Source organism: Cygnus atratus, chromosome Z (genome assembly GCF_013377495.2).
Source record: "Cygnus atratus isolate AKBS03 ecotype Queensland, Australia chromosome Z, CAtr_DNAZoo_HiC_assembly, whole genome shotgun sequence".
NCBI lineage: Eukaryota > Metazoa > Chordata > Aves > Anseriformes > Anatidae > Cygnus > Cygnus atratus.
Genome location: NC_066396.1, coordinates 52,035,283 through 52,057,599, shown reverse-complemented (window position 1 = coordinate 52,057,599; position 22,317 = coordinate 52,035,283). Strand labels below are relative to the sequence as shown.

The following is a 22,317-nucleotide window of genomic DNA, read 5'->3' as shown; positions in this document are numbered from 1 at the left end:
AGCCGCAGAGCCCGGCCAGCGGGGAGGGGACAGCGGGGGCAGCCCGGAGGCAGCAGCCAGCTGCAGCCCGGCGCGGGGGCGGGCCCCTCGCCGGCCACCGCCGCGCCTCCCCTCTCGCACGGCGCCGGCCGAGGCCGAGGCTGCCCCGCGGGCGCCATGGAGCTGGGGCAGGTGCCGCTGGCCTTCTCCCGCCTGCCCATGTTCCCCTTCTTCGACATGGCGCACTACGTGGCCTCCGTCATGGCGCTGAAGGAGCAGCGGGGTGAGCGGGGAAGGCGGCCGGGGCCAGGCGGGGCGGAGCCGGAGCCGCCGCGCGAAATGGCGGGGGGCTGCCCGCGGGAACCTGGCTCCGTTGGGCTGGGCTGGGCTGGAGGGGGACTGAGACGCTCCAGGGGTCTGCCTTTTTTTTTTTTTTTCCCCCCTCCGTTTTTTCTTCTTTCAGCGTGGAAATAAGGTCTCCTGCGGTCCAGGTGAGGCCGCCCGTCGGTAAATGCTGGCTGCGTCCAGCCGAGTTCCTTCTGCCTCCTCACTAGGGGCACAGGGGAAGCTAGCCCGAGCGGCTGCTAAAAACCTTAACACGGTGGAAGGCTTAAAACGTCCAAAAATAAAAGGGTTGAAACCTCTGAAATCAGGTTTTTGTGTGGAGGGAAGGAGTGCAGGTGGCAGGCTGGCACCTCGCTGCCAGGCACCATTACAGGGGTGCAAGGAGCTACTCTGGTCGCCTCCTAATATCCCTCTCGAGTCCTGGTTAAGCAGAAAGGTGCTCAGGAAATCCTATCTGGTAGGAAACCTGCCACAGGATTGTAATGGGCTGGGTGTGTTCTAGTTCATGACTTCACGTTGTACTCATAATTTGTACAGTTAAGCTAGGAAAGCCTTTCGCTGCCAGTGTTTTGGGAGCTGTATGAGTGCACACAGTGACACTTTTCTACTTCAATCTCTACTTGCTCTGCCCCAGAAAAATCTTTTCCACTGTCTTTATTGGCCCCAAACTTAGTTCTAGTTGTCATAAGTACGGAGACAAGCCTCATTTTGGTGTTTAGAGTAGCAAAACTCTAAAAAAAAGTCACAATGGAGTGACTTTGGACAATTGTGGTAACCTTGCATCCCAGCTGGTGACTGTGTAGGAGACTAAACTGGCTTTTGGGATTATAGAGCAGATTTGGGAGTTTCTGCTTGCTTCAGATTTTTAAGGCTCAGCACTCTGGTGAGAGCTTATTCTTTGGTCACTTCCTAAATGTGCCAAGGTGAATTTTTACTTCCTGCTGAGTAAGTGCACTTGGCAAATTGTAAAGGCTGATATAAAATGTTTATGTATGCTGGTATCTTCAACAGATCTTGTTACTACTACTAAAATTGCTTCTGGTTGCTGACATGAGACATTGTGTAATACAACTCTTCCATTTGAGAAGAGACTTTCTGTCCAGAGGTATTTGACATTATAATGCACTGCCTTTAAACTTTCTTCTGAAGTGGACGCAGATTTGAGGACTGGGATGGGAGGAATTAGTCTACTTTGCTGATGTGGAGTGTAGCACAGCTTTAGTGAGACTGCATGTTGGGACAGTGGAAGCGCTATCAGAAGTCTGTTGATTTCTTTATTTTGTTCTTTTTTTTCCTTGTCATCTTAATAGTTGGAAAGTTCAGAACTTTTGAGTATCCTCTAGTACTCACTGTTAGTAACTGTAATTCAGGTGACTGCATGCTCTTCTGTTTCTTGCTTGCAAGTGGTTTGAACTGAACATTAAATCATAATTGAAATAGCAGCCATTATGAAATAGGATGGCTAATATTATCATTGATCTTTTATTTTTTAGGTATTACCATGTATTCTTGGAAATTTGAAGTGTAGCTCTCTTTCACAAATGGATACTTGGGTAACTCTGACCATGTAGGAAGCATGTCGTTGTCAGAGCCACATTTGTTTTATCCCAGAGTACTGTCTCATTAAAATGCTAACCCTTAAACTCAGATTCAGTGTGGTCATTTGTATCATGGATGAGCACCTACCAACTGGGATTTTTCCCAGTCCTTTTAACTAAATTTTCTTGCTCTCTTGTGGGTGCTGACAACTGCAGTGGTGACAACCAACATGTTGCTTTGCACATGTTAAACTAGGAGTTCTTCATTAGTACATTTGGGCTTGCTTAAGAATTACTCGTTTGTAGCTCCAGTTGGAGTTTTCTTTTGGGTCAATTTTCTTTTTGGGGACAGAGAGGCAGCAAAAGGTGTTGAGGGTTGAGGATCAGCACTGTTTGGAAGGGATGTGCTGGTTTTGGTCTTGGAAGTTTTCTGTGATGTGATCCAAGTTATCTGAAGAGAGCTACTGCTTTTTGGCATAGTTTTGCTCAGTTAAATCTGACTGTTAATGCTTTAGCTTAATTCGTGGTATGTACAGTTGAACAGGGGTGCTGGAAAAACTTCTACAAGTCCTGTAGGTTTGCTCTTTAGATGTGTATGTGGTATGTATTATCGTTTGCATGTTCAGAACATGTTGGGAAGCTTAAATTAGATCTTACCCTACTTACAGAAAGAGCTAGCCAGCAAGGCTTTTATTACTATTATCTAGAAATAGTATTTAAAATTGCATTCAATAGTAGTCCTTGTATTTTGAAACTGTATCTGTGCTTTCTAATATATGCTGCAGGACTAGAGGCCTTTTGGCAGGTGATATCCTGTGTGGTTGCGTAATGCCTCATTAGTTTTTTGTGATGCATCAGAGGACAAATATAAGTGACCTCTTGTTTAAAAATGTGACCTATTGAAAATTGAATTTGTTTTCTGAAAGGCTACATCTCATTTATAGTTTAGGTAGCAGTGCTAAAAAGATGTGCTTTAAATTAGTATCAGCATTTTTTGACCCCTTGCTTTCTGTGTTGGCTATATTCCTTGTTAGAAAGCAGCTATGGAATTACAAAATAATGGTGTATGAGCCAAGAAAATTCTCATGTTGACCAACAAAAAAATCCTGAGGTCCCTTAGGGCTATCAGTCTCTTGATGTCCTTTAATAGCTTACTGAAGAAATTTACAAGCTTTTGTGTAGAGGGCAATCTGGTAATAATAATAGTCATTACTGTACGTGGCCTAAAAACTGGAAATTGCTGTTAGTCATGGGGCAAAGCAAGAGTGGAGAAGCAGTGGTTGCTGAAAGGGAGAAGAATAAAACTGAAAAGAGAACAGTCAACTAATTGATTTTAAAACAGCTCCAATAGTTAATTGAATTGATTTTTTTTAAAAAGTGACCAAATCAGTAATCTGACCAAATGCCTGGTGAAGTGAATTAAGCTTTCTTTCTGCTGGTTAGCTGTTGGCCATGCTGCATTTGTGGGGAGGGAGGAGGGTAGTGCAGTCTTCTCACGGAGGCCACCAGTAAGATGTTAAGATGATTACTTCTCTGCTAATGCCAGGTGAGAAGCTTCATGCTAAAGAAAGAGGTTGGTGCAGACCCACCTGCTGATGGATGTCAGAAGTGTAAGATTTGTTTTAAGTGCAGTCTGGACACTGACAATTCTTGCGCGTGGAACCTCCTGTCATAATATGGTTACCAGTCTTGCTCCAAAATCAGATTACCATACAGACTACATTCTGTATTACATCAGGCTAAGAGTTAAAGCTTGTGCATAATGCAGCTGCTGATGTATTAGCAGTATTCACCCCTAGTAGCACATGATTTGTTGTGATTTGTGATCTACAGTGGCTGTGGCCATTCCCTGTTTCTTCTTGTTACCCCATAAAGTTTGGGATGTTTCTCCTCTAAATGGTCACTTTGTGCTATAATACTGTAGCAACACTAAAACTGGAACAATCTTGTCAATATTCCTATCTAAAGTGAATTGTAGTGAGAGTGCTGTATTCTCTTTGAAACATTTGAGCATTTAATCTTTGGTAAGAACCATATTTTCCCACAAAAGTTCTTGAAAATCCAAAAGCTTATCTTCTGAATTGTTAATCAAATACCACATTTCTTTTTGGTGCAGACCATAGGTTTCATCCTTAATTTGGTAACCTTCAGCCTTTAGACTATGAAAAAAGGAACTATTTCATGCAAACGGAGCTCTGCATCTTTGTAAAGGGGAAGCTTTGGCAGTGATGGACTCCTGAAGTGGAAGGAAATAGTCAAAACAACTATTTCAAGATACTTCTGTCTTTGATAAAGTGTTGTTTCCCCTTAAAACACGTTAAGGTTTCCCTTTCCTCTCCACCAGCATAATCTGGTACTGAGAATTCTTCTGGCATAGTTCAATTGCAATTTTAAAAGGATGATTAATTTTAAAGATTCTGAAGATAACAAAATAAATGAAACAGTGAAGCTTTTAGTAGAATCATAGAATCATTAAGGTTGGAAAAGACCTCTAAGATCATCAAGTCCGACAGTTAACCGAGCACTGCCAAGTCTACCACCAAACCATGTCCCTAAGTACCACATCTATGTGCCTTTTGAATACCCCAGGGATGGTGACTTAAGCACTTCCCTGGGCAGCCTGTTCCAATGCTTCGCAACTCTTTCAGTGAAGGAGTTTTTCCTAATACCCAACTTAAACCTCCCCTGGCAACTCCATGTTTTCTTGTCCGACTGCTTGTTGCTTGGGAGAAGAGAGCAACCCCTGCCTCGCTACAGCCCCCTTTGAGACAGTTGCAGAGAGCAATGAGGTCTCCCCAAGCCTCCTCTTCTCCAGACTAAACACCCCCAGTTCCCTCAGCCGCTCCTCACAGGACTTGTGTTCCAGGCCCTTCACCAGCTTCGTTGCCCTTCTCCAGACACGCTCCAGGGCCTCGATGTCCTTCTTGTAGTGAGGGGCCCAGAACTGAACACAGTACTCGAGGTGTGGCCTCACCAGGGCCGAGTACAGAGGGACTGTCACTTCAGTAGTCCTGCCAGCCACATTGCTTCTAATATAAGCTGGGATGCTTGTTGGTGCTTTTAATAATGAGAATCACAGGATGGGCGGGGTTGGAAGGCATCTCTGAAGATCATCTAGTCCAAACTCCCTGCCGAGCAGAATCACCTAGAGCACATTGCACAGGATGGCATCCAGGCGGGTTTGAATATCTCCAGAGAAGGAGACTCCACAACCTCTCTGGGCGACCTGTCCTAGTGCTCTGTCACCCTCACAGTAAAGAAGTGCCCTCTTATATTCAGCAAGAACCTCCCATGCTTCAGCTCATGCCAGTTGTCTCTTGTCCTGTCACTGGGCACAACTGAAAAGAGACCACTTCCATCCTCTCGACACCCTTGCCTCAGATATTTATACACATTGACGAGGTCTCCCTTCAGTCTTCTCTTTTCCAGGCTAAACAGGCCCAGCTCTCTCAGCCTGTCCTCATACAACAAGTGCTCCAGTCCTCCAATCATCTTCATAACCCATGTTATAAGACTTTGAGTAACCTTCTTTATTTGTTCAGAACTGTGGGTGAAACAATGTTTGCCTAATTGCCTTGGGTAGTTGCCCAGAGAACACTGATAGGAGGGTGTTAGGGGAAAAAAAAAACACAAAACAAAACAAAAAACAGTAACCTTGAATTCATAAAGATTCAAAAGCAGAATTGAAAGCTGAAGAGTAGCCTTCAAAAAGTAGCTGCTGTAACACCAGTCCTTTTTAGGTCAGCAAGGCCACTTGTATGTACTTAGTGCAAATTAAAAAGCAACTTTGTACCTGCAACAGATTTTTAGCAATAAACCCTATCAGGTGTGCTCTGAAAGTTTTTGCTTCCTGGTAGCCAGGTAGGCACACTGAACCAACCCACAAAAGATACTGGGAGAACACACGGTCAATCTTTCTCTTTTATTTAGGTAATACATACTGAAGTCAGTGTCATCTGAAACTTGCATTTTCGGAGGACTTTTCTTGTGAAGGCCTACAGATTTCTGCAGGATTTTTCATGATCTAAAGAAACAATGTAGGATTGCATGACTTGAAAAATACTGACTTAAGACTTGACATGATTCTCAAATGTTTGTTTCTGTTTATGCCTCTTTTCTGTTTGTTTTAGGAGCTGTGGATGTGTCAGTCCGAAGTCCGGTTGCCTGCTGGTTTAGTGCTATGCTTTGTTGCTTTGGTGGTTCTGTTTTGTCTTCCTTGATGCTTGGAGAACCTCCAGTAGCATTTTTGGCAAAGGGCACGAATATTCTACTGGCATCTTCAGTCTGGTAAGCAGCCACGATTGAGTTAGACGAGTATTATTGGTTAGAGGAAGCTGTACTTTAACTGTAAATAGTAAGACTATACCAGCAAGCTTCCGTGTGAATCAGAAGCTCAACTTAAAAATGTCATGGATTTAGAAGCTGTCACTCCATCAGAGAAGTCACTGCAGCAACAAAAATGGTTTGAACCCTTTCTGTAGGAGTGAAATGAGCTCTTTTCATAAGAGCAACTTTTATGAGCTGTTGATAATGAAATACTCAGTCACTAGACTTATCTTAGATTTTTATAGTATTCCTGGTCAAACAGATGAAAATGTGTTCTGGAATAAAATGGACTCAAGTTACTGCTTTTCTGAATATGAAGAAGTCCTAAGTGCCATCTAGTTTTTCCAGTGACAGCTCTTGAACCTGGCTGAAGTAAAATTCCTACACTTTTCTGTGATTGGGAAACTAAGACATGGATCTTCTTATCTTTCAGTCTCTGCTCTCTGACATTTTTTTTTTTTTTTTTTTTATCTTTTGCCCTTTCCCAAACTGCTTTCCCAAATGGATGGGGTGGTAGTGAAAGCCATTAGAGAGCTGAATGGCAAGTCAGGTATGTGTATGTGGCAGCAATTTGGCCTGTTTTGGAGTTCATAAATAATACTGGAGTTATTTTCATACAAAGGTAGCCTTGCAGTGGAGTTCATTTATTCCAGAGAGTGATTGTAGAGAAAAACCCTCTACTTTAACAAAATTTGGGATCAGCAGTGGATTTTTGAATTTAAAAATCTCAATTCCTATCTTAGAAGGGTATTAGCTGCTTGAAATCCTTCAGTATCTATTCCTTGTTGCCACTTAAGATTTATAATTGCAAATTCATTAAAATGAGAGTAAATATTTATATGCGTGTATCTGTATTAGTCTTCTGGTCTTCATGTTGCAATGGAAGATGGCAGACAAATTTAATTGAAGCAAATCAGTGAAATGAGTAATATACAATTAAACCTGCAGAACAGCAAGGTTTATAGAATCCGTTTCTGGTTCATGTTAGTCTGGTGTGGGCAACATGACTGCTTATTTTAACAGAGGTTAACTTGAGTTAGGAGTACAGGTAAACAAAACATGCTTTCATTTGAACTTAATGTGTGCAAATGTGACTTGCTATGCTCAAATAAAATGAGGTTTTAAGGAGAACCTGTGAATGTTATGAAACCTTTCAAGCCTTTAGTTTTAAGAAGTTCTCTGTTCATTAGTATAATGACTTTAATTCTCGGTCTCAAATCACATGAAACAAAATTCCGCAAGTTACACGTAAAACTGGAAAATAAAAGGGGTTGTGCTGTGCTCAAGAGATGCTCCTAAATAGTCTGTAGGACAGCGACATCTACTGTTAGCAAATATTGCTAGCAGAAATTATAGACAGAAATGGTATGGTAGCATAGCCATGCTATTCCAGACAAATCCAGTTATGTGTGCTTCAGTGTCCTAAACCCACATTTTACAATTGTAAATTGATTCTGGTTAGCGTGCTCTGAGTACATTGCTTAAATGGCTATTAGCAGTAGCCATTAAAATACATGTTCCATATACACCCTTGAATTAATACCTGCTGAAGCTTCATTGCTACAAAGGCAATTGGATTTACAATAGGAAAAAAGGGAAGGAATGTAAGCAATTCAAAAGTAATAGTAAAACTGACTGTTGAAGCAGTACTTAGCTATTAATGTAAATTCCAATAACTTCCTTGTATGTGAGAAGTAGGCAATTGCATGCTCCAGGTCTTGAAGAGAAAAAAGCTTTGTAAGTTTGCAGTGGCAAGATACTATATACATTGCAGCAAAAGCAAATATACAATTAGGACAGGACTTCAGCTGAATTTTGCCTTCCCGTGGAGGAAGCATCCTGGCATTCTGCTGTTAAGGATAAGCATTTTTTTCTGAGGAAAACAACAAAAATACAAACCAAACAAAACAAAACCACACCAACCAAGCAAACAACAAAACACCCAAGTGCTCTCATGCTTTTTAATCTCTAACCAAGAAGGATGAATCTTCCTGGTTATGGTGTCTGCCACTAGTTTTAATAAAGTAAACTAGATAAAGGGGTGCATCTATGCCTTGCTGCCTGAGGAAACCAGAAAAAGACGCAGCCTTAGAAGTTTTTGGTAGATAGGATTGAGCTCAGAAGCCTAAACCAAGAGGCAAGTATTTCTTTTAGAAAAGACATTACCATCTTTTAGAGGCTTTTTCTGCCTTCACCACTTACTTATTGCTGTCTTATTCCTGTGCTAATACAGATTTTTTTTTTTGATATTTTTTGTCTGTTTAAGAACTGAAATTTGTGACTGAGGAGATAAAATAAAGCACTGCATAATCTATTCACTTAAGATTTACTGTCAGCTTAGGACCTCATTGTTAGCCATCTTAACTTTACTTTGTTTTGAGAACAAGTTGGAAAAAGATATTAAATATTGAGTACGCCTTTGGGTTGCTTTTAACACTTTGAAAAAATAAATGTGCTTGTAATTGGCAAGCTGGAAAAGCTAGAATCTGTGGTTACTAAGATGTGAAATGGGTTTGAAAATAGCTGTGCATTTCATCTGACGTGATACTAACAAGTGGAGGCATTCTTGCCGAACTTACATAATTCCATGTACCTATCAGTAGGAAAGGATAGTGTCTGCAAGTAATTTAACCGCTCTGTTTTAATCCTGTAAAAACAAAAAGTCTCACAATAATTTAATAATTTTTGTTATGTAAATATATATATAAATATATAATTTATATAAACTCTAGAACAATAAAAGGAGTTCCAGGAGTTGGACTTGATGATCCTTGTGGGTTCTTTCAACCTGGGATATTGTGTGAAAATGTAAATCTTTCTGATGTACTTTAATAAATTCTTAGCTGGGACAACGAGGCAGCAAGTACAGTGTTAAATATCATTTCATGATTTTGGTGCAACAGCTCAAACATACTCAAAAGCATTTCATTTTTTTTCTATATGTGCAGTATAAGGCATTGAGCTATCAGTAGTATATTAAATATTGTTAGTCGTATTCCAGAAATATATTTAAATGTATTAGAAAGTGAATTCATTAGCAAAAACTTTTGAAAGCTCGTAACACTTTTTCTCACTGTGATTTACAGGTATCTTGTGTTTTACTGCCCACGAGACATATTCTGCCAGTGCTTTGCGTTTCTCCCTCTTCGGCTTCTAGTTGCAGGAATGAAAGAAGTGACTAGGACTTGGAAAATAGTGGCTGGCGTTGCACATGCAGACAGCCACTTTGAAGATGCCTGGCTTGTCATGGTAGCTGTGGGCTGGGCCAGAGGTAACATGTATAACGTCGTCTTCTGATGAATTATGATGTTTTGGAGTGGTATTTAAATGGCTAGCCTTTCAGCATAACTGTAGCACCATTCCTTGCTGTGGTGGGTATGATGGTCCTCAGGTCCTAATACAGTCTCTTATCCCCTCAAGGGAGAAGTCAGTGCAGCAGTTTTTCTGCCTGGATTAAGAGTGACATTGAATGACTCCAAGGGAAGTTCATCTTGTCCCTTTGGAAGGTCTTGTGAGGGCTTTTAGGATGGGTGACTGATGGCAATCAAGAAAGCGATCTCCCGTGTAGCTTCAGTGCTGTCACTAAACTTTCCATCATATCTCTTCAGAACTGTTTTCCTTGCATGTGGCTGAAGAAGAGAGCATGTTTCCTTAGCTTTTTGGATTGCTAACAGTAGTTGGTTTTAAACACAGGAATGACCCTTCTTGCCTGCCTGCTGTTTGGAATATGTCTCTGCAAGCTACCTTCCTAGCAGCTGTGTTTACAGTCACAAAATTAGAACCACTTCAGGATGTAGTAAAGCAGCTCCTGATTCTATCCGCTTGATGCTGTTGTGCTTTGGGAAACAATGTGTTAATGTGAAGATATATGGCATTATTTTTACAGGTTATGGTGCAGATCAATCTTGTTGGCCAAAGTTTCTAACACTTGCTTATGTCTTGCCTTTTTTAAACATAAAAACATATCCACCCTTTCTTGTGGAGAATCCTCCTACTTTATAGTGACACTCACTGTACATAGATGTTTACAAGAAGAATAGAATGATACAAGCCTCTCTGGAGATTTTCTCTGTCAATTCAAGCATTTGTTTGCAGTGATCAGTGTGTCATTTCAGATATTATCACATAAAGGTGAAAATGATGTTCTTTCTAAGTTGCTAAACCTCTGCGGTTTCTTATTGGTCACTTAAGTCATGCACATATAAAAGATTCAGTTAATCTCTTTAAGTCTGAGCTTTGGGTGCCACATTTGGCAGCTGGTGTAATGAGTCTTGCTGGGAGCAGTAGTAGACTGTGCAGCAGTGGTAGCATGCCAGCAGAGGCTTACTGCTAATCTCTGGATTTTCAGGAGCTGGTGGTGGCCTAATCTCCAACTTCGAGCAGTTGGTGAGAGGAGTGTGGAAACCTGAAACCAATGAACTACTGAAGATGTCCTAGTAAGATTTTTATAATGAACTTCAATCTGTTAACAGCTGTTTTACTAATTCCTTGTGTTGACACTGAATATAATGTGAATATAATCTGAACCATATAATGGTTCAGATTTAAAGATTGAAAATATTAATAAAAATTCAATTGTTTATAATAGATGCTTGATATTTGTCTTATGAAGGATTGGTTGTTGATCTTTGATAATTTTAGCAAATGTTTTGGTCATTTTAGGTCTGCAGCACAAGCATACCAAGTTGGAAGAAGTCAATAAAAGTTATGGCTAGAAAATTGTTGGAATTTATTGGTAAACATTATTGAGTCTGTTTGTCTTGTAGGGACATGGTTTTCTATCCAAAATGAAAGGCCAGTGGTACTACAAATATATGAGTAAGGACTGTGTTGTTAGTGCATGTTCTGAACATCATCAATATGGCTTCCTTTGAGTATTGTCACTCTTGCTTCCTCTGTAGGCACTGTTTTCCTCCAAAGATACTGATTATTTGAGAAGGTACAAACTGGTAGTTCAATATAGCAAAAAAAGTAGCAACACATCTTTTCTATACTGTAAAACAAGAAAAGTGCCTTCTCTTGCAGAAGCAAAGAATGGAAAATTACATGGCTTCTAGATTAGACAGTAAAATGAATATTGAGGCAGGCTAGAAAGCCACAAGCTATTGTTGTAAGTTAAGATAAGCTCATTTTAGTAATTTCCTAAAATGGCTTTGATCTTTCCCATGTAACTCTCAAGTCTTTAGAAACAATAATTAAAAAAAAAATCTTTTCTGCAGCTACTCTTAGGAATAGAGAATAACAGAAGAGAAAGTTGTAAGGGAATTACTCTTCCTCAGTCAGTGCCTAGGTGTCTGCAGTCTTTTTACCAGACTTCCAGAAGAAAGTAGTCACTGTTAGTAATAGCACTGTATTTACAGGTACAACATTAGAACATTGATTACTGATTGGCATATATCCTGCTTTTCTGTGGTGGATGTGACTCAAAATAGCTCAAAAAATACTTTTCTTTTTAAATTCTGTTTAATATGTAAAACTTAAATAGAAGTAAATTTTGAAATTTAAAGGATAAAACATTCTGCAATCGGCTAAGATAGTTTTACACAGAATTAGTGTTTTTTTTTGTTTGTTTTTTTGGTTAAGCAGGAAGTAAATGCAGAAATCTATTGAGTTACTGAAATGACTGAAGAACTTGTCTATGAATAGATGCTTTGTGGTAACAGGAATGTTGTCCTTGTATTATAGATACAGCTTAAGAAATGTGCACAATTCTTCTGCCAGGATTTTAGTGCTCTCCATATTCTCTTGTTTTCTGACTGTATACATGTCAAGTGATGTACCACTGTGATGAAGGTAGATTGAAGCTGTAAATCTTTACATGTTGCAAGTCAACACAGCTGTTTTGGTGAAACTTGGTAACATAACAAGATTGATATGTCATACCGATACTTGACCTGGCTCAAGTCAAGCATCAGCAGACCACAACCCTAAAAGTGGTGGAGTATCATAGTGGAATGAGACTTGGATGGAGTTGTTCTTTGACACCTGCAGCAGCTGCCTGGAATAACTAACACCTAGAGTATAGGAGAATGTATTTTTAAGCACTGCTAGAGTAGTGCAAGCTTTGTAATTTAACTCTTCAGTAAGACACATTGGGAGAAGAGGAAGAAGAGCAAGTTGACATGTAGAGTCTGAATAGAGACACTGAAGTGCATTTTGATTTGAAGAGGATTTGTCAAATATGAATTTGCTGGATGTATAAATCTGTGTTGAACTTAGTTTAATAATACCTAGGTTTTGGACCTCATCACTGCAAGTATGCATGTTTTCTATTCAGAAATAGTTGCTTTGCATGCTAAGAACATTTAGTGTTTGCTAGGACATGACCTCTTTCACTGTGGAGTAGGGAAGAGAAATTAACATTGTTTGTTTGATTTCCAGCCCTGTGAAGGTAACTTTGATAGGAGCAGTTCTCTTCACTCTTCAGCATAGCCAGTACTTGCCGATAGCAAGACACAACCTCATGTTTTTGTACACCATCTTTCTTGTAGTTTCAAAGGTAAGAATTTGAAAGTGTTGCAAATAACTGAATAACAAAAAATATCTTTTTTCAGCATTTCAGAGCAAAACATGACCTCAAACATAATATCACAATTTATAATGCTGCCTTTTGGAAGGGGAGGACAGCTGCTACTGCCTTAAACCTGTGTTTAGTCTTTTACACGTAGATAGAGCAGAAGACCTATTCCGGTAGGTTCAGTGTGTGGAGAGGGAAGGAATCAGGAATATTGGCACCCAGCAGTTGATATGGTAGGTTTTTACGTCCACAATCTCAGACAGCTCATATATGTGGAGAGAAACTATCCTGTTCTCTGCTTTTTTCTAGCTGCTTAATGCCTGCCTTGTACCTGTGCAGTCATCTGTGGATTTGCAAAACAAACCAAATAGGTTCTTGTCTATGTATGAGTTATGTATGTTTACATTGCTGTAAAATTAATGAAGTTAATATATTCAAGGTAAATAATGGTATTTTCTTATACAGCATCACTTAATTTCTGGGTTTGACCCCTTTAGTCATGTTCGTTTCCAGAATGATGCTGGTCTTGAGATTTATTAGCTAATAAGAAAAGTATAGTCTCTGAGTTGAAAGAAGGCTAGCAATTTTTAAAACTTCAGAGCTGCTGTTGAACAGACTAGAAAATATCTCAAAGTGGTGGTTGCCAGTCTCATTTCTGTGAAGTTGCTGATGAGTTTAATGCTAGAGAATTTTCTTTAGGGAGCCAAGACTTTAAGCTGATGCTTCACCTAAACAAAGAAAACCATTGTTAAAAATGGTTTACTTTTAAAAAGTGTTTTAAGTGTGTTTTTTTGTTTTGTTTTGTTTTTAAGAGTATAGGTCAGAAAGAGAAGCATTCATTGATGTTTTAACCTAAAATGAGCATATTTTCCTTCATTGCGTGGACTCTTCGTGCTCATGTAGCAAGTTAGAAATGCTGTACCTTGGTTCAGTGTAGCACTTGTGTTCAAATTATTGTGAAGTCATTAAAACTTTTAATACAACTTGACCATTCCCTGTTCCTCATAGGTAAAAATGATGTTGACAAGATCTGCGACTTCTCCGTTTGCTCCCATTGAGGCTGCATTAGGCTATATATTCTTCGGCTTGCAGAAAACTGTACCCAAAGTGAAGAGCGAAGGTGCTGCATCTTCCAGTGGCTCTTCAGTCTGTGACCAGTCTTCCTCTGAACAGTCCCATGATGGTGTTAAGAAGAGACAAGCAAAGAAAACAGAATAAGTGGCTTAAAATCCTCGATAACCTGCAAAGATATTTGTATGTCAGATTAAGCTGATTGAGATTTTTTTTAAAGAATATTTTATGAGGTGAGAGTAGGGCTGTGTAATATGGTGGTGTTACTTGCCTTCAGAATGTGTTTCGTTTGCTTTTGGAGTGTGTTCAGATGTTTGAATGAACATGTTGGATTTGTAAGTGTAAGTGTAAAAGTACATTTTTTTTTATAGTGGTTGTAAGTTTACTGAATTTTATATTTATTAGTAACTTTAAATGCTTACATGCTACAAAGAGTTTCAAAATGTGATAATCGACTTTGCTATTTTTTCTGGTATATCACTTGTTTCATTTTTTTTCTTGATTCTCATGTTTCATTTGGATAACATGAACTTGAACTGCCAAGTGTTCACAGTAGAATGTCTCAAGTAAGAAAGGCTTTAGTTAGTCATCACCTCATTAAGGCTTAATCACATTGCACTGTAAAACCATGAAAATGTACCAAACTAATGCCTTTAACTAGAAAAATAATGGAATTACTGTTGTAATTCACTTTGCACTGGTCTAGACTTTCTTCACTTACTTAAGTAAATATTTTTTGCATTTTCTGATTTTTCAAAATAAGAGTGGTTTACTAGTATTTTTAAAAATCTTTACAGTTAGCAGATAGAAACACCAATATTTTTGTCGTTGGCTCACTTTGACACTTTATTTGCAAGCGTTTGATATTTAGATATTTTTATGTTACATATGTGATTTTTATGTGGTTTGTAATATCTTTCAGTTTGACTAGGATGAGACATCTTTGCCTGCACTTCTATCCAAGCATAAATTATTTTTTTCACAGCCAAACTATCAAACATTTTCAAAAAGAATACCGGACAGTATATTTACCTTGTTTATCATCAGTTCTGCTCTGTTGTACATGCTGTTAATAAATACCAATACTAGTTTCTAGCAGTTACCTCTGGTGCTATTGGGGAAGAACAGTTAATACCAGAAGCATTGAAACTGTTTTATTACTGCTCGCTGAAATTTGCTGCTTCTTTTTTACATGCGATGTGAAGCAGTTGCAAGTCATACGCAGTTCAGAACTGGGAACTTAAACGTTTCTGAGATGTTATATGTTATAAGACTCTAATCTTTTCAGAGGAATCTTTCATTTGATGTGCCATTTTTTAGAATGCATTAAACTATTTTTACAGAATTAGATTCTTTGGAAAGTACTACTTTGAAGAGTATTCTTTAGCAAAAGGAGGTTGGTTAATCTTTGCACAGGGATGGCAAGGAGAATGTGGAGGCAAGTGTGATTTGAAAAGGCAAAGTTCTAATTCCAGGTCATATATAAATTCAGAAGAACTGTCACCAGTACTGTACTTTAAAAAAAAAAAAAAAAAAAAAAAAAAGGCACCCAAGAAATTTCTTGTGTGCCTGTTGAGCCACAATTCCTTGGTAGTGACCAAATCCATTGAGTTCAGTTTGGAATTCAACTGTATAGCAAATGTATGCTACCTTGAAAACTAAGCTGAGTATTTACTTCAGCACAGAAGAATAACAAAAATGAACCTCCAGCTCTTTGAACAAAGTAGTAATTGTGTTCCTGCCATTTTATACGCAAACTCTGTGTCCAGTTGTATATAAATGCTTGGAGTCACACTTGCAGGGTGTCTCAGGGTTTTGTAGCTCGGATAAGCTTGAAGCTGTCAACTTTCTACTTAATGATCGATTTGTTTATTCAGCAACACCAGCAAAAATTGTATGTTTACTGTTTTTAAAATTTTGGGGTGTTTTTTAAATCTGATTGGATTGTGGTATGGAATTATGTTGCACAACTGTGAAATACTGACTGATGACTGGCTATTCTTATCCCAAATAAATGTGAAAATACACATTGACTAATTCTTTAACAAGTTTACACTTTGAAGGAAAATATATGGCTTTGTATTCACTCTGGCCTTAAAAACTACAATATTAAAAAAAATAGAAGTTTTTTTCTTCTTGAATGGACATCTCAAAACAAATACAAAGCATATTAAAGTGTGTGTTGTTAGGAGATAAAACATACACTATGCTGAAAACAATCCTGTTGTAAGCACCATGAAAACAAACCTTCATGTTTAAAGACCTCACAGGCTTCTTTAGGATGGCTGTTCAAAAGAACTCCACGGTGAGTAGCTATATGCAAGTATTCTGTGAACTATTAAGCTTTATTATTTATTTACTTATTCAATACCCACCCCCCCAAAAAAAAAAAAAACAAAAAACAGTTGCTTATGTTTTAACCTGAATTCCACAGGAGGCTTTAATACAGCGTATCCAGGATGCCTTAAATAAACGCTTAACTATTTTCTAGCTTTCATGGTGGTAGTTCTTTATCTCATCTGTGAGACTGGTAAGAAATCAGTGTAAATGTTCTGCTTTGGGTAAAGCATGTCAGATTTAGCAAAGCTGCATATGTGAACTAGTTGGTTGTATCTAATTTTAGCATTAGCCTGGTAAAAATTGAAACTGCTCATGTAAATGCAAGCTCGAAAGAGTTCTGGGGTTGGAAAGGCCTACACCTGATTAATCCAAAGGCTGTTTTTGATCTTCGTTTCTCTTAAATGTGCCTAGTTTCTGTAAGAAGAAACACCAAAAGATCTAGTTCATGAACAGAATCAAAGTTTCTTTAAATTATAAATGTGTTCTTCTTTCTCTTCTGTATTTTTTCCATTTCGTTTTAGTGGAAAGAGGTGCAGACAGGAGGACCTCATACAGATAGTGCCTTCATTCTCACCTTAATTTTTCAGTGTACTATTAGGCAAGGTACAGTTGCTGAAGAATTATAATTCTTCTTACAAACTTCTATTTTCAGTAAGTATCAGAATCTGCACAACATAAAGGCCGTGCTACATCTCAACATCTTCCAACAAGCTAGACAGTGAATGCAAGCTTTACGCAAGGAACAATCTTCATTTGTAAGGACTAAGCAGTCTTATAAAGCACATCAATTGAGAAGCAGTATTTGACATTAAGATGACAATCAAAAATGTTATGTAAATAGTGCTTCACGTTTGTTGTGATAAAACTGCCCCATTAAGCAGTCAAAAGCCTTTTGTGAAACGTATGAAATTATCCATCAAGGAACAGGTAACATTTGTTAATACTTATGGAGAATATTGTAATATTCTCAGGCAAGAACAGCCTATTGCACTCTGGTCTACAAATGGGTCTTGTCTTCAAGCAACAAGTAGGAGGATATGATGATGAAAATACTATACCAAAATTAAAAAATGCTTCAACCAAGTCTAAAAGGCTAATATATGCTTATGCCCAACAACAACTGCAGAAGAACAAATTGGTTTGCTAATGTTGCTTTAAGTTGGAGCATGCTGTCAAGGTGGTTAAGACAGCCTTGTCTGGAAACTGATAGTGCCAGTGGCCTGTAGATCTTGTGAATGAACCGTAAAGGACTGAAGCATGCATCTACTATGCATATTATATCCTCTATATACTATGGGTATTACTCAGTGGAATTTGAGTATGCCTTTAAGGAACCTAGAAAGAAAGTTGTACTAAGCAAGCTGAAGATGTGATTTTTTATGGTTCCTGTATAGTCATGGCAGAATATCAGAAAAATCCGAGGAGGAAAAATGAGTTTTGTATTGAGCGGAGCACTGTCTCATGGCAACTCCCCTTTTACAGGTGGGACAAGTTCAAGCCTTGTTTGCATTAGAATTTGCTGTCTTTCCAATCACCCATCATGTACCAAAACTTGGTTCTGACTCTCCCATGTTGTTGTGCAAATGATTTTTTTTTCTTGATGTTTGCATTCTGGCTTATAAGTCTAGAGAGAGGCTTAGAGCTTTACTTGATATTTCGAAGTTGAGTGAAAGAAAAGTATGAAGCCTAGTAAATATTCCCATCTTTCAGAGCAGCTGCTCTTGTATTAGTTGAGACATGTTCTTTGGCTTCAATCCAATTATCCCGTATATTTTTAGGTCCCTTTAATTTAGTATAGCAGCTGAAAATGAAGTGAGGTAACTCCACATGATATGTTTAGCTCATAGCAGACCTCAGCAATGGTGAGTTTAGTCTTCAGAGCCTGGTAATTTAGACTTCGTGTTTCCGAAGATTTGCATTCCAGTAATTAGGGTATCCTCTCCTGTAGTACGCATATGCTTTATTCTTATACTTCACCTTCTGGATTAAAAAGTTCAGGATCATTTGGATTCATATGGATCCATCTCTTCCAAGTGTAATTGAGATGTCTTGTAGCTGGCTTTGGTTTAGAGGAGTCTTGCCAAAAGAATAATTCCTTAGAAATCAAATATATCGGTCACTTTTTCATTCCCTAATCTTCACCTAAAGCTTGTACTTATTTCAGACTGAACCTTTACGTGAGTAAGTTTGGCATGAAGCAGTTCAGAACTGAGTTTAGAAGAAGCTGAAAGACAAAGGCTCTTTAAAAAAATGAGACATGTCAATGCTAAAATCTCTTCTTAAGTAAGATGCAGAGGCCAAATGCTAAAGAGTTTATCAACTGGCAACAAAATAATTTAAATGTTAAAAGCTCACACTTATGAAAAGAAAAGCAGGGAAATTTCAGAAAAGAAAACTGTGCATTGCTGTTGAAATTGCTGTATATCAACAAAGAAAACAAGTTTCCAAATTGTGTGTTGCTATATATGTGTTTTTGTCCTCAAATGCAAACTGAACAGAGCACAAGGCTAATCAGCTTCAGAGCAAACTGAAGCAAGCTGAAAGCACACAAGGAGTCAAGACAAAGAGGAATAACTCCTGGAAATGCTATGCAGCATGCTATTACTACAGCATAAAGAGAAAACTCAGGCTGCTGTCAAAAATGAACCAGCAATATGGTTCTTAACACTAGTACAACTTTGCTGCTGCTGACCTAAGAGGAGATGCTACATTTCTGAGTCTGTAGCTGGTCTGTATGGATATCTATGAAATTAGAGCATCAATGCTGTAAGGAAAAGCAGTGATTAAGAAGGTCAAGCTGGGTAAAACCCCTGGGGATATGTTTGCATCAGGAACTACAAGAACACTATCAAACATTTCATGTTACTAATGAGATGTGCTGCTATCTTTAAACAGTGCTGATTTATTTATTTATTTATTTATTTATTTATTTTACCCTGTGGTGTAAAGAACCTGGCTGAAATGATGTGGAGGAGAATGGAATTATGTTTGAGTAGTTCATTAACATCAGACAGACAGTGCATTGAACAAGATGCTCTTAATAAAAAGTGCCCTTGCCTCTTGGTATGCAGTCAAGTAGTCGTGCCAGGCGGTACAGAATTTAACCACTTCTAGCATGGGCAATATGGAGGTTCTCCAGGGTAATCACACTGGTGAGGCTAATAGTTTGTTTGTTTGTTTGTTTATTTATTTATTTATTTATTTATTTTTATGTTGAAAGGAAAGAGTAAGAAAATTTATGAAAACTATGGAATGTCCTTTGCACAGAGAGTGATGTGTAAAGCTGTTGGAGAAGAGAGAGAACATGGGCTATCATAAAAGTCTGTAAGAAGTAATTGAAACAGATGCACATGGAAGGATTTTCTCATAATACAGCAGAGAGACAAATGTAAGTAAAAGTGGTAGGCAATGGACTTGGAGCAAACACAAAAGCTACTACTTTTTTTTCTTTTTTTTTTTTCACAATCTATAATTAAGCTGTTGGTCGCATGGCCAGAGGTATTTGTGCATGCCAGAAATGGAAATCAAGTAGGTATCAGTTCTGACTCAGGTATGACTTATTGTGTGTTGTCAGGGAGAACATTATGGGTAAATTATACAGTGCCTGCATGACCTATTCTCAGATATTTCTCTTGGCACCTACTCTTGGCAGCCCCTATTAGCCAGGGAAGGCTGCTGACAATTTCCTGCTAGCAAAAATTATGCAGTTGAAGTTCCCCCATTTGGGAAATTACAGGGATCTGGATGTGCTGATCTGGAGCATAAAGGATTAGCTTGACCCTAGAAAACCCACCTTACACGGTACCTACCTACCTACCCTACCAGGTAAACAAAAGTCTACTGGGCTAGAGAGACCTTTGGGCAGATCCTGTATTGTAGTAGTAATGTTTATGCTTGCTTCTGAAAAGCAGGCCCTTGCCATGTTATTGTTTCCTCTCTTATAAAATAAAAGTCATTTTTTTGCCCCTGTACAGTCAGTCTGTTATTCGTAGAATGCTTTCAGGAGCGAAGATGAAAGCATATTCTAGATGCATGAATTATTACTTTTAGTGTTGGACATCGTTGTTCTGTTGAGGCTTTTTTATTTTTTTCCAGCAGAAAATGGGTTTGACGGAAAGGAAATTTCTTTTTGCAAGAAAGCTATGCTGGTGAAAATTGTTTTTAACTCTGGGTAGCATAGAAAGCCAAGGAATATTTTTCTTGTAAAAATTGGATTTTGTTTTTAGGAAAACTGATTTTTCCCTTTGTTTTAATTAAAGATATTAACTTTTTTTTTTAATGGAAAATTGATTTTTTAATGGATTTTTTTTCTTTTAATGGAAAATTGTTCATTAAAGGACAGTGGTAAAAACCTTAACCAAAATGACAATTTTCAGGGGGTTAAAAAGTAATTTCCTCTACTGCATTCTATCCATTTGCTTAGGTAATAGCAGAAAATTTTCTTTGAGGCTGTCATTTCTTGAAAAAGCACACTTTCAGAATAACTGAAACTTTCAGCAAATAGCTGCTCTGTGCATAATATGCATGTCTTTTTTTTTTTTTTTCAGCTCAAATATGTTTTTGAAAGAATCATCAAATTTCAGCTGGAAATTTGCTGCAATACTGTATTTTGAAATACTGGGTAGTGGGAAGAAAGATTATCACCTGTTCAGGTTGTGGTCACTTGGTAATATTACTTGCCTTTATTGCACAGATTGCAGATAGTTTGGTCATAATAGATGTTTTGTTATTTCCTGACGTAAGATACATTTAAATATGCATTATTCTCATGTTGGAATGTCTCAAAAAGCTTTACACAGGCAAAAAAAAAAAGGTTCAGTCTTATTTACAGTAGTCCCATCCATTCTCCCATAAAATGTTAAACTGATATTAAGAGTACCTGTTTAATCACAGTGTTATAAACAGAAAGAGGGTATTGATTTTTTTTTTTTATCTTGTACAAACTCACACAATTTTACTTCTCATTTTACAAGAACAGCATCTTCAGCAAGTGGGAAGAGCTTTTCCTCACCTGCGTTTTGCTTGATAGCATGGAAACATAAACACTGCTGAAAGACAATGCAAAATGGAAGTAGTACATGGATGCTGTTCTAAGCTTCTACCTCAGTAACAAAGCTTCAGTATCCAGAAGAAATGTATATAGTGAAGGAAGGGGAGTCTTCTTGTTCTTCAGACCATGGTGCCCTTCTCAAGGGTGTTACCTGAAAGGACAGAGGGTTGTGTGATCTGAATGACGCTAAAACCTGGGAGCTATCTTCCAAAGGAGTCGGAACTGGGAGCCCTTCTGCCATGTTTAGCATTAGCTAAACGTGAAGGTTGGCCTTGATGTGAGCAGTCCATGGCCTTTGTGCATCTAATTAGAGTACCTGACCCCTTGTTACACTGTTTAGTGAATCTAAATTACAATAGTGCTACAGACCTCTCCTTTACTTACACTGTTTTGCCTCATATTGCTATGATTGCTTTGTGGGAGTGCAGAAGTTTTGCTTCTTAGTGTGCTCTTTTTCAGACAAAAGCATGCTCTTTCATACAGCCAATAAATGCAGCATGAAATGGATGGATCAGGTGACTCCAGAGTAACCCGTGAAATAGCCTGAATACTGTTGTTGAATTGTCCGGAGAGCTTGACATGAACAGTTTTGCTCTTACAACCAAAGGTCTTTGCCAAAGGAATTAGATAAGGTGTGAAAAAGGTTGGGTCAGAATCTCCTATGGTGTGCCTATCACCAACTGTGATGGCATTTCTGTAGCAAAATAAATAAATAAATAAATAGAATCAAATCAAATAAAAAAGTCCTTGTTTGCCCTCAAAACACTTAATATGTGTTACAACTAGTAAGATTAAAAAAATGTGGATTCTGTTTCCAGCTCTGTGTGATCAGGCATTGGCAGCAAAGTGAAGGCTCTATCTATGCTCATTTATAGATTTAGCCTGAAAACACTTAACAGAGGATGCTTGGAAAGATGCTGAAAACATTTATTTTATTCCGTCTTGGGAGAGCAAATTCTTGGCCTGGAGATTCTGCACTGAACATACTTAGTGAGGGACTGGGCATCCTTGGCTCGCCATCAGGTGAGAGGGGTGCTGGGTTCTGGGTTTTCATGTGCCTCTGCTTTTAGACCTAGTCTAGGAAAGGGAAAGAAGAAGGACAGTTCTTTGGAGCCTTTACATCCTCTTCTATACATGTGTGTTTGGGCACA

At 38.4% G+C, this 22,317-nt stretch overlaps 1 protein-coding gene across 1 annotated transcript; it reads left to right on the top strand.

Annotated features, from left to right (window-relative positions):
- The first annotated feature begins 23 nt into the window (after nucleotides 1-23).
- On the top strand, nucleotides 24-15,936 carry TMEM38B (transmembrane protein 38B). The gene is made up of 6 exons (XM_035570100.2): nucleotides 24-262; nucleotides 5,993-6,149; nucleotides 9,275-9,459; nucleotides 10,537-10,624; nucleotides 12,570-12,687; nucleotides 13,714-15,936. Exons 1-6 carry the CDS (start codon nucleotides 157-159, stop codon nucleotides 13,921-13,923), a joined length of 864 nt encoding a protein of 287 aa, XP_035425993.1. The 5' UTR covers nucleotides 24-156; the 3' UTR covers nucleotides 13,924-15,936.
- Nucleotides 15,937-22,317: the final 6,381 nt, after the last annotated feature.

Bases quoted from the DNA above. Each gene is read 5' to 3' on its own strand.
- TMEM38B (XM_035570100.2), top strand. From the start codon at position 157: ATGGAGCTGGGGCAGGTGCCGCTGGCCTTCTCCCGCCTGCCCATGTTC. The intron at 6,150-9,274 runs GTAAGCAGCCAC...TGTGATTTACAG, and splicing joins CTACTGGCATCTTCAGTCTG to GTATCTTGTGTTTTACTGCC. The intron at 12,688-13,713 runs GTAAGAATTTGA...TGTTCCTCATAG, and splicing joins TCTTTCTTGTAGTTTCAAAG to GTAAAAATGATGTTGACAAG.